The sequence below is a fragment of the Malania oleifera genome, chromosome 2 (assembly GCF_029873635.1).
Source record: "Malania oleifera isolate guangnan ecotype guangnan chromosome 2, ASM2987363v1, whole genome shotgun sequence".
NCBI lineage: Eukaryota > Viridiplantae > Streptophyta > Magnoliopsida > Santalales > Ximeniaceae > Malania > Malania oleifera.
The window spans coordinates 8,294,420-8,307,082 of NC_080418.1; the positions used below are offsets into that span (position 1 = coordinate 8,294,420).

Below are 12,663 nucleotides of genomic sequence, written 5' to 3' on the forward strand. Positions count from 1 at the left end.
ATGGGGAGGTTTACAATCATGAGATAAATGGAGATTAATTGCAAACCGCTCTTCACGCGTCTCCAACTTCTGGCTTTCCTGACTCCAGTTACAACAATATGTACTTATTTACGTGTATAAACAGTGTCTACCCTGTTTATCATGTGAAATTTTATTTTGACCAGACTGATATTTAGGGAGCGACTGAGTCGCAATGGTATTGAACATTCATTAAGACAAAATCTTTTTTAGGTATCAAATATGGAATCAATGATCCTACAGAAAAATACTTTTGTATTGATATTGACCATTTTTATTATTTGATTGTTATTATTATACTCTACTCGTATATACATTTTTGGGGTCATCACATGGCTTATTGGATGTCAATTAGGTTTTAATAATGCTCCAAAAATTATGAGTTTCACTTGTATAGAACAATAAAACAAAAAATAACACATGAAAAATAGAAAATAAGTGCTCAATGTTTTTTCATTCAAGAGGGTAGCTCAACTATGTATTTGGAAGGGCATTCGATTCTGAAGTGGATAAACGTGAGCTCAGTTACTAGCAAACAAACCAATGTATTTTTTTTTTTTTAAAAATTATAAACAATTAAAATTGTACTTTCAGACTTTCATTTAAGAGCCCATTTAGTATTATTTTAAAAATTATAGAAATGAAAACAAAAAATTGAAAATAGAAACTAATTAATATTTATAAAATTAATATAAATTAAAAATCTAATTAAAAAGCATTTATTTTCGCCTTTAAAACAAATAATATTATAAACATATGATTAAAATAATAAAATTTCAATACACATTTAAAAAAAACTATAATAAGAATTATTATAATTATTTTTTACTTAAGTGTTATATTTTCAAATTTTTCCTTACAATAAAAAATTTATTAGGCATGACAATTGAAAAATAATTAAAATATTTTTGTAATTGATTTTATTTTTTTCTTGAAATTTAGGCATATTTTTATTTCAATTATATTTAAATTCATATGATTGTTGTTATTTTAATTTAAAAGCATATTAAATGAATAATTTAATTAAAAAATAAAACTTATGGTAATATGTTGCGAAAATAAGTGACAATCACATAATATAACATTCAATTTTTTTGTTAAATAACAGAAAATTGACAATAAAAATAGAAAATTAATAATATAAATAAAAATATTTCTATAATATATTTGTTCATTGTGGGAAAAAAAACTCAAAATAAAAAATAATAGCATGTTAGGAATATACGAACAAATTCCCGAAACCTGTGAGAAACAGATAGAGAAAGAATAACGCCAAAGAAAAATTCAATCACACGCACAAGACAATATTTACGTGGTTCGGCAATTTTGCCTACGTCCACGGAGTTGCAGGGATTTCAATATTATCAGGAAGAAAGCACAGAGAGTGTGGCGATACAATTCTCTCGCTCTCGTTCTCTCTCGCGGATACAACCACAGAAAACCCTAATCACCCGAAAGCACCCTTTTATATGTTGCGCCTAGGGTTCCGTTCCGAATGGGCTTCAAAAAATTTTCCTCGGGGGGACCCCCACGAGTACGGCTTATACCGCTTAGTCCATGTGGGCTGCGGCTTGGGCCTCACGGCCCAAGCTTTTGCTCCATGGACTAAGCCTTAGGATAAAAATCTCTAATTAAATAAAGATCGGGTCGTCATCCAAATCAAAACATAACTAGGCTCCACAAAAACCCAACATAACAATACCAAACAAATCCTAAAATCTATTACTCTTAAAAGAGATAGTAATAGATTTAGCGACTATGTTCCATTGCTATACCAAAGAAGGCCTAAATTGTTCAATCAAATATATATAATAAAATTTTTTAAAGTATAGTAACTCTTTGAAATGGCCAGTTCGAGTTTCTCAATATGCCAAAAAAAAAAAAAAAAAAATAGTTGAAATCGTTTTTAGCAAAGACGAAGAGGGCTATTCCTCGCGGTAGCGTCAGCGAGGGCACCGGCGTCCCTAGCAGTGCGGGCGGTAACAAATCACAAACAACATATTCCTTTCTAATTTCCCACTCCACGCTCAAACCCGCGAAAAGCACAGCCTTTTCGAAACCAAACGTACATAGGCCGTCGCATGTGAACCGCAGAGTGCCGGTGGCAAATGGACCGGATCGAAGCAGCAAGCGAGCTCGCTTTCCGAGTCGGGTTCTCCGGCCACAGTGGCCACCTCCGCCTCGAGCCTCTCCCGCCGGTCGAACGCGCAGATCCCGTGAAGTCACTGCCTGATTTTATCCTCGTCAGTGTTCCATCTCACTTGAAGTTTGTGTGCCAAAATTGATGTTTGTTTGCTTGTGTTTTGGATGCTCGTAGTGGTTTTACTGTTGTTTCGGGTTTTGTTGCGAAGCGATACTCTTTGATTCCATCAAATTTTTACATGCACGACTTGTTTAGTTTTGTTGTTTCGTTGATTTCCTGCTTGGTTGCCGTGAAAATGCAGTGGATTGAAAAAAATAAATAAAGAATAGTTAAACAGAGCCTGCTATTGTGGTATGGTGTTTGATTTGGGTAATTGGGTTAGCGGAGCTATTTTATTTATTTTATTGTCAAAAAAAAAAAAAAAAAAAAGGTATAATGGCCGTCGGATGAAGAAATCTGCCAGGATGTCCGTGCTTTTTATTTTTTGAAAAAAGTAAGAAATGAGGGTCATCCGTCGGCTGATGAAAGAGGTTTGTGCATGAAAATTGCAAAGGATGCAAGGGTCTAACAGAAGACATGCATGGGTGAAGCCCAAAATCACTTATCTGATATTTGGGAAGAAAAGATCTGCTTTGGCGTTGCGTTGTTTTTTTCATTGAAAAGGATTAGCAGATACTAGTAACATTGGATCAATCCAGTATATTTGATCTGGGTTTTACACTGCACAAACTCTGACACTAACAAATCAATACGCAAGAATTGCATAATTTTGTTTTGTGTTGCATTTTATGCAAATCCACACAATCTAAATCATGGACCAAATTGCAAGCTCCTAAATACTGGATAAATCTATTTATATATTTTTTTAGTTATGTGCTCATACAATAATGATATTTAAGTCCACAAGGCACAAAAGAATTGCCCACCATTTAATTAACGATGTAAGAGGCAAAGAGCTGTTTTTTCTTTGTTTGAATTAAACTACGCCATTTATTTTGTCAATCCAATGCTGACTTCAAAAAAATGTGATTGGGAACAGTAAGATTTGAAATTGATTTAGTATGTGTCTGCACAAAATAGGTTTATTTTCATCAATTTTATTTCTGTCTTTTAACAATGAGCACAATCAATATGTAGGATAATGATCATGGTTGAATAAAAACTAAAATCTCGAAGGAGGACCATACTCAAAGAAAAGAGGATAATATTGAATAAGGTTGAAAATAACTAAAATCTATGCCATTATATTTAGCCTAGCTTATTCTGGTCTCTTCCATCCAAAAAAATAACTACACCTCGGAATATCTCCTTGGTGCCGTCCCCAGCTGAAGCTAATAGCTAGCCCTCTCTTGCCCCTTCAAGATGCTCCTCTAGTCACTTATTTTGTAAAAGAGAGCAAAATAAATTTAGCACCTCAAATATATAAATAAAAATTCAAGCAATCCATTTTAATGGTTTGTTAATGAAAATAAGCGAGAAATAACGAAAAGGCCTTCATGGGCTTCATTATGCACTTTGCAGTCTTCTATAGCCTTTTTATAATTTTGTGAGTTCCTTAGCATTTATGGATCCAAGGTTCTATGCAAAGATTATTACATTATTTTTCGGAAAAATTATTTTTCCATTCATTTTTTCTACAACATAAAAATTTATTGCTGTGTTAAACTATACAAATATTTGGAATAGAATTCCAACATAGAGCCCCTTAGTATTCCAAATCGATTAGCTCAGTCAAGGTAACAAATAAGGCCCTCATCACTCTTTTGAAAGATTGGTGAAACCCAGAAAGGGTTGGCTGGAAAACCATTGTTACCTGGGTTACTTCCCCCACTAGAATTGCAATCTAGATCGCATATACCAATTTGCAGGTTGATGGCATCTGGATCAATGGGGTTTGTGATCCAAATTGCCAAAAGTGGCTACCCAGTTCTCTTAACCATTTTTAAGTACAAATCATATGAAAATATTCAGAAATTTCAAAACAAATAGTAAGAAAGATTTCAAACATTTGTTGAAGTTCAAGTTAGAGCTATGCTTGAACCTTGAATGGTAGAATCATAGGGTAGAGGGATGGTAGCTGTCAAATTGCTGCCGCAAGACTGCTGCTTTGAATCCTGCGAGTCTGTGACAGTGACAGAAGAGGGCTGTGAAGCATGCAACATTGAAAGAAGAAGGCTCAGGCTTCCTGCTGCTGCAATGGTGGATGGAGTCGAACAGGTAGAGAGAGGTAGAGAGAGAGAGAGAGAGAGAGAGAGATGTCTGAGTGATTGAGGAATTTCTGTCTCTTCACCCCCCTTTTTACATGCGAAACAAGTCTCACATTCATAACTAGAAAACTGTAGATTTGTGATGCTGTGCATTACTTGAGTACAACTCATGTATTTTTAAATTAACTTATTTATTTAAAGAGTCCAACTACTTTATTCACTCAGTAACATAGTTCTATTAATAAAAAATGAACAAATTAATTTACGTTAAAAGAAATAAATAAATTTATTAATTAACTCTTGCTGCTCATATTAAATTATATACTTTAATTAAGGAAGAATGATAGTGATAAACGTACCCTGATTTGGCATAGTGTACCAACTAATGGACCCCATTAAGTGGTACAACACACCACAACCTGAAATCGCATACTGGATATGCTTATCCTTCCAAGAACTGTCTACTTAAGTATCATAGACCATTCCTGCACTTGTATCACGACCCTGAATGCACCATGTTCCAGGTAACTATGATCAAAATATTGTACCTACCATGCCTAAGAAGGTATATCATTCTTTGCTCTGATGTACAGGTTGTTTCATGAGATATCAAATTTATTCTCTTAGAGTTCAGTTGGATGGTGAGAAACATCAACCAATAAGCATCATTGGGTTAACTTAGCCCAGCCAGGTTACAAAATGCCGGTGTTTTAAAGTGGGTGGCTGGGTGGACTCATGCCTTGTTTTTTTTTTTTAAGTGAATCTGATCAAGTATTATTCGAGAAGGACACAACGATGGACTTAATGACACATTAATGGGTGGTGGTTTTGTCATTTGTCTAATTAATAGTATATATATTTGATTAGGTGGTTAGGATTATTGTTAATAAGGTTGCTGTGTCTTAGAAAACCAAATTGTTTCTTATTGGGGAATGAATGGTGCTTTAGAACAAAAATATTTTTGAAGCAATGGATGGTGCTTTTTTTGTAGGTGTGAAGTTCACCACAGGCCCCATTTTCCAGTGGTTAGGATGCATCTTAAGCATGATATGCACCCAAAAATATTTTATTGGTGCGTATTTGGTGCATGCTTGTTGCAATTTTGTATCTAAGTTGTTATGTGCAAATTGGCCCTGAAATCACATGTTGAACCATATCTCTGTGGTATCTAATTAGGTAACCACGTAGCTATTCAGATATGTAGCATTCCAATTATTTTTTCTTTCTTGTAATCACATATGTCTATTTCTATTTCTATTTAGCCACCTGCATTTGCGAAGGAAACACCTGAATCGATAAAAGAGTATATAGAGGAGAAATATCTCTTGCCAAGACTGGACCCTGAAGAATTTTCTCCACAAAAATGTGGTAGGCAGTGGGACTTTGATTGGTTTGATAAGGCAGAAGTACGGCCAGAGCCATCAGTGCCTCAATTTGTTGTGGTTCCTACATGGGAGTTGCCATTCAGACGGGCAAAGAAGGGATTGGTGCAAGGACAATGGGAACCTAGTTCAGTTGAGGTATGGGTTGTTTGTTTGCTCAATGTGATCATTCTATTTTACAAAAAAGATCCAATTATTTTTACGTCAAGTGTTAAAATGTGTGACTTGATAGACATTGATAGCCCACAATCCAACAACTTAAGCTTTTAGATATAGCAATGTTTTAAAATGCTCACTTGAGGCTCACCTTCAGATGAGGCATGTCTAAAGCGCCTTGAACTCAATCTAAAATACCAAATCCCAAAAAGGCCAATGGATTACACACAGAGGCTTATGCATTTGTGCAAAAGACATGCCTTTTGTGCCTTCTTAGTTGAGGCTACTTATTTTGAGTGTGTGATTCTCAAGTTAGATTTGGCTAGAAAATTTAGCTATATGTTTATATAAAAGAGAGGTCATACTATGAGTTGATTTCTAAAACTCTTGGGTCTCAGTCTTTCCAAAATAATAGAGAGTTGCATCTTGGATCTTGAAAATAATTTGAACTATAATGATATTGCTATCTCTTGCATGATGTATTCAATGATTTCAAGTTAGTTTTTTTGAATGGCCAACAAATAATTTACGAATAATAAATTTTTTTTGCATTTTTTAAATTTTGTTAATTTTTCTTTGTTTAAAAAATATATGTGATTTATTTGCATTTATTTATTTTAATCTAAAAATGAAATTCTAGAAACGCTCATGTCTCAATGCCTTAAGGCTCATGGCTTGCCTCTTAAGGGTTAAATTCCCGTGCTTTATGCCTTTGCCTTTTAAAACACTGAGGTAAAGTATTGATTTGATATGTATTGAACTCTTGGTTCTATTATTGTTGCCTATCTTTGTCGTCTATTTGTAAAAAAAAAAAAAATAGAATTCTTGTTCTCCATAATGAGTGTTATTCATTGTTAATTTATCTCTCCCCATTCAATCGAGCAGCACTTGTTGGGGATTCTTTTGGTTTACAGCCAAACAGCGTAAGCTTTTGGTTTAAGTAATGATTTGGTGATAAGATATCAAGATACTAAGTTTAAAAAAAGAAAAAAGAAAAAAAAGAAAGAAACCTGAGTTTTTTGCTTATAATCCTGGTCTAGGTGGAGTTATCAGAACTAGTGGTTGCAGCTCAAGATTCTGGAGCCTCGCCACGTGTGACTGGATCTTCGAAGGATTATGTTAGGGGTACCATTAACAACCGTCCTTTTCGCCCTGGTGGTTTGGAGAATTCTCAATCTTTAGGAAGGGTTCTTCCTCCTGGTGCATCAAATGGTGAATGGGTACGTGAAGTTCTCAATGGTGGTCCTGCTCAGTCCATTCCTCCAAGCTTCAAGCAAGGTTTGGATCTTGGCGATCTCAAGGTAAGTCTATTCGATTTATTATTAAAAACTCTAAACAAAACCCTGATTCCTCATTTTGTAAAGCTTTTTGATATTGTTTTCTCTTTTTAAGGTCCATTCGTACTCTTGGAATGTTCATAAGGAGCAAAGTGTGTTTAACAGTGCAACAGATGAAAATCTGGTCAGTTGTTACTGTGCTGTGATGTTTTTTATATAGACTAGCAAAAACTGTATCAGCGTCTATTTGTTTCCATTATAATATCTGGGCCACTAAATATAGTCTTTAGCTTATAGAATACGTGTATGTGTCATGTATGCTCGTTTAAACTTCTTTAGAAACATTTTTTGGTGGCACCTTACCTCAAATGCTTGACTAAATCTTAATGTGTGTATAATATTTGCAGAATGAGTTGTCTGTGCAGTTCGATGACTTATTCAAGAAAGCTTGGGAAGAGGATGTTGTTGTTGCAGAATATAAGGGAGATGGTGTGTATGATTTGCACTTCGATTTTGTCGTACCCAGTAATTCATATTACATTATGATCCATTGGCTAAGGGCTTCCTATGAGCTAAGCTGAGTAGACCTTATCTAGTTGTGCTTGGGATATTGAAGTATGGCAAATCTGGTCTAACTTCAGGATAATTAATCTTCTGGCGGATTTGGTTTTGGCTCGTCTCAGATGTTCTGGCCTCAACTTATTTCAAGTTCTTTCAGTTAAGTTGAGGTTGTGCACTTGTTATGAGTTGGTCTTTCATATCACGGTTTCAGAAGGGTAGGACACATTGACATATTAGATTGGCATATAATTTCAAAATTTTATGGCTTAAGGGTCGAAGAAGTAGCCTTTCTGTGAAGCCCTATGTTGACAAATGTGGAAGATGGAATAATTTTGAAAGGAGACTTGGAAAAAGTCATGGAATTATTGTGGCTGCTGAACATTTCAGGAAAATTTTAGTTCTAATTTGAGTGCAGAAAATATTTCTGTTTGGGTAAAAGAAGCTTATGTTGTTATTATGGAAGTATTAAGAACAATTTTTTAGTAATTTGGATGATTTGTGAATATTTTTGGAGTGTTAAATTGCACAGAGTATCTGGTTTCATCTGATTAGTGAAGCTAGTGGGCAAAATTGGTAGATTCTTTTGCCAGAAATGAATCCCTGGAAGCAAGTTTGCTCCAGTGAAAAGTATTAGCTGTTATTATTTCTTTTTGTTTATCTATAGCACTCATATTATTGAAGGAAATAAAGAGAAATCTAATTGTGCACATTAGGGTGAGAGAGAGGGAGGGAGGAACATGATTTGAGAGAAATGAACCACATAGTTCCAAGACAGATGGACAAACTTGATATGAGAAAACTAAAGTTCCACTCACGTTTGGTTATCTTGTTAAGTTGATTATGTCACTGGATGATGGGTCTGACAATTGTCATCTCATTAGTGTTGGCAATCTATGATTTAAGGGAATGAACACGAGCTATGTTGAGTTATACATGGACACTGATGTCAGGAACAGCAACTCTCCACCATCTGCACCTGAATATAATATTGCTACATATATAATTTTATTTGTTTATTTACTGAACTGGACGTTTATTTAAATTTTTTTAAATGTCTGTTTGCATACAAAACATCAGGAGAGAATGTAAAAACATTAAAAATTGTAGCAATTTATTGGCATCCTTACAAAAGGTCTATTAGCAAGTGTGTGGAAACTTCTGATGTTGTCTAAACAAGTATCGGAGTTGGGTGGACATTTGTGTTGTCTTGGATGTGTTGGCCCCATAGTTGTCTTTAGAGAGATTATTTCAAGTATAAGGCAATGTTGACATGAAAATTGAGTCTCTGAGAAATAGTTTCCTAAAGCTGTGGAATTCTTTTGTCTTTTTCCCACATTCTTTCTAATGTCAGCACTGTTTGTGAAGGTCATTTGTCAGATCCAGAGTCTGTTAAGTCAGAAAATGAAGTCAGTGAGGTGGATGTGGCTAGTGGTATTCAGGACTCTGAGTCTGTTTTGCTGGATGAGATTCTGTCAGTTGAGTCCAGAGAATCTGCATCAGGAGCAGATGGAACTGGTGATGGTGGTGGACAACAGCAGAAAGAGGTAACATTTATAAAGTAGGAGCTTATGACAACTCTTTTACATGTTAACAATATCATGTTTATTGATTTGCAGCGTGCCACTCTCCCTGCTTTATATTTAATTCTTTTTATTAATGGATGTGCTGTAGGCCTGGGCTGTTAGTGGAAGTCGTGAAGGGATTGCTGATCATTTTCATGAACTTGTTCCTGACCTTGCGCTTGATTTTCCTTTTGAGTTGGATAAATTCCAAAAGGAGGTATTAATTGATTCATATGCACATTCATGTACATACGCCATTCATCTATTTGGTTGCTTATGGTTGTGTAGAAAAGATTGTATTTTTGGAAAAGCAACTTCGTGCCAACAGATGAAGAAGTTGCAAATAAAGTTTACCCTACTTTAGGACTCATCCTTTGGTTCTTTAATTGCTAATGTAATTCCCACATGCTAAAAAGATGGATTTTTTAAATATAGTGTCATTGGGGCGACTGAAATTTTCATTCCTTGACAAATCCATTAGCCAATCTCTTTTTATGGGTTTGGTTACTTGTTATGTTCAAAAAATGAAAGAGTTTTAGGCAGTCATGTTTGACAAGACTCAAGAGTAATCATCCTCTAAAATGATTTTCAAACGTAGAATCAGAATTTGTACTTTAAAAAAAATTACAGAGATGGTGCCACAGCACCTTTTTGTTTCTTCTTCTAACAGTTTTTCAATTCAGTATTAAGAATTTTTTTTTCTATTATTCTCAGAATTTTGTCATTTCTCATTAAAATTTTTTGCTATATTAGTAGGGTTAGCTATTGTTTAAATCTACATAAATTAATTCTTGTGCATATCCTTCATGTCCTGCACAAGTAGTTATATTGGTCATACTCTATATTCTAGAAGTGGCTTGAATGAGCCTTTTTCTCTCTGAAATTGCAGGCTATCTATTATCTTGAAAGAGGGGACTCTGTTTTTGTGGCAGCCCACACATCAGCTGGAAAGACTGTTGTTGCGGAATATGCATTTGCTTTGGCATCAAAGGTTTACCCTTTTGTCATTTTCTTTTTGTCCTTATGGTGTCATTGAATTTAGTTCACTGATTGAAATCTTTAATGAATATTGTTTTTTTTCTGATCTTCAGAAGTTTAAAGCTCTTTCTCGAGCACCATCAGTTTTACATTCGACCTTGTACTGTTACTAATTTATCTGAATTTTTAAATATATGTTTATCAAATGCAGCATTGCACAAGAGCTGTTTATACTGCTCCCATTAAAACCATCAGCAACCAGAAGTACAGGGATTTCTGTGGGAAGTTTGATGTTGGCCTTCTGACTGGGGATGTTAGCTTGAGGCCAGAAGCTTCTTGTCTCATTATGACCACTGAAATATTGAGGTCAATGCTCTACAAGGGTGCTGATATTATACGTGACATTGAATGGGTAAAGGGGCTATTTTTGTGTGGTATTTTATTTCAAAGCAGTTTCCCTTTTGTATAGACATTCGTTACTTACCTGCACTTATCTGTTTTCCCTTTTTCTATTTTGTATTCCTGAGATACTTTTTTGTTGCTTGGTTGTAGGTTATTTTTGATGAAGTGCACTATGTTAATGACGTTGAAAGAGGTGTTGTTTGGGAAGAAGTTATTATCATGCTTCCAAGGCATATCAACATTGTCCTCCTTTCAGCAACAGTAGTGACTTCTCGAGTTTTTTTGTTGTTGTTTACATCTGTCTTTGCATTGTAGTTTAGATAAGTTGTTTATAAAAATGATGGCAGTTTGATGATTAGATGAAGTTTTTTTGTTTGCTTATCGTTGTTATAAATTGTAACTTTGCGCCAAATTGAAAGAGATTGGTTTAATTTTAGTGGCTTGAAAAAATTAAATTTCTCTGCAACTCGACTCTCTCACAATGAGTCCTCTTTTTCTCTCTCTTGCAAAGTCTTCTTTACCTCTCATTTCACTCTCGTTGTTCTCTATGGTGCTGTTAGTTCTTGAGAAAAATTGGCAATGGAATCATTGGGTAAGACTTCCATCAGTTGTGGCAACCTAGTTTTCGCATGTTGTTTTGCTACTTATTGAAAGTTGGTAATGGTTTTCAAAGCTTTCCGGGAGGTTATAAGAACAATTGGATTGTGACTCGTGTGACATGGGCACGAAAGTTTTTCGGATTAAGGCATGAATGAAGGGGTTAGAGGTTTTGTTTGTTCCTGAGGGGTCCAAAGGCAACAGATGACTTTGTCTTGGGGAATAATTTAGTGCTATGGTGTGGTCTTTTCTTCCTGGCACTGATGGTGAAGGTAGCAAAAAAATCAATGAGAATTGCTCTTGGAGTCAGGTTTCAAGGATGTGTCAGAGGCTGGAGCTTTAGCAGGTTCTAAGCAAGTTTGTGGCCGCTGTAGGGGAAAGATGCAAGAGGAAGTCCTTCAGGTTTCTTCGCATGAAGCGATTCATGATTAGTTGCAGTTGCTAGCAAGAAGGATTCTGGTTGGGGAGTTGATTCTAGAGGCTGCTATTGTTTCCTTTGCAGAAGAAGGGTTGATGAAGGTTGGGTGGGTTGGGCCTGGGCCTTTTATGAATATTTAAGACCTGGGCCGTATGCTAGATAGTAATGAAGGTCTCTTTAAACCCTTGCTGTTGGGCCAGTCAGTTAAACAAGCCCATAACGAGGATTATGTTTCTAATTTGGGTTTTTTTAACAAGAAAAATAATCTTCGGGGTAAGTCTCAGTTGGGCCAACTTAATGGGCAGGCCCAAAAATCAGGCCCCCAATTTTAATGAAGCCCATGGTCATTCTTTAGAAACTTGTGAGATGGTGGGACTCCATCAACCTTTGGAGTAGAAGCAAGATGCTACCATCACAGTGCTTCACTTGTCTTCAAGTAAGATCCACGGTAGCCAAGAGGAGAGAAGTAGTTGCTCCGAAAACATAAGAGAGAAAGAAGTGCAATTAGAAAGGTTTTGATTCTAAAAATATAACAACTATTATAGAGGGAAGTTTTTCTCCTGTAGAGGAGAGGATCGTTAGTGCCAAACTGTTGGGGATGAAATAGGGGGAGTTTCCTCTAAGAGTCATAATACTTGTGAGGATGAAATTTAGGATTTTATTGCTAGTTTGGAGTGAAATACAGATGACAAGGGAGTAAATTCAGATAATTTGAGGAGTCAAAAAGGTTATGCTCGCCGTATGGAAGTGCAAGCGGGTTTTGAAATGAGGAAGAAAATCGAGATTCTTCTAAGGAGAGAATAAAAAAAAAAAAAAATATCAAAAGAGATTGAGAAGGTGTTTCTAAGTATAGTGGAGGAGCCAATTGATGAGAGGGCTAACACTTGCAAGGATAAAAAGAGGTGAGAGGATGTCTCAGATGATGATAGTGCAGGCAGCAGTGATTTGAATGTGACAAGGGT

At 35.5% G+C, this 12,663-nt stretch overlaps 1 protein-coding gene across 1 annotated transcript in view; it reads left to right on the top strand.

Annotated features, from left to right (window-relative positions):
• Positions 1-1,946: 1,946 nt before the first annotated feature.
• Positions 1,947-12,663, top strand: part of LOC131147730 (DExH-box ATP-dependent RNA helicase DExH11) — an 82,839-nt gene continuing 72,122 nt past the window's right edge. Inside the window, exons 1-10 of the mRNA XM_058097269.1 lie at positions 1,947-2,261; positions 5,631-5,888; positions 6,947-7,207; positions 7,299-7,367; positions 7,591-7,672; positions 9,110-9,288; positions 9,416-9,523; positions 10,196-10,297; positions 10,496-10,696; positions 10,837-10,947. Of these exons, the coding sequence (XP_057953252.1) occupies positions 2,127-2,261; positions 5,631-5,888; positions 6,947-7,207; positions 7,299-7,367; positions 7,591-7,672; positions 9,110-9,288; positions 9,416-9,523; positions 10,196-10,297; positions 10,496-10,696; positions 10,837-10,947 (1,506 nt within the window). The 5' untranslated portion in view covers positions 1,947-2,126. The remainder of the gene's footprint in view (positions 2,262-5,630; positions 5,889-6,946; positions 7,208-7,298; positions 7,368-7,590; positions 7,673-9,109; positions 9,289-9,415; positions 9,524-10,195; positions 10,298-10,495; positions 10,697-10,836; positions 10,948-12,663) is intronic.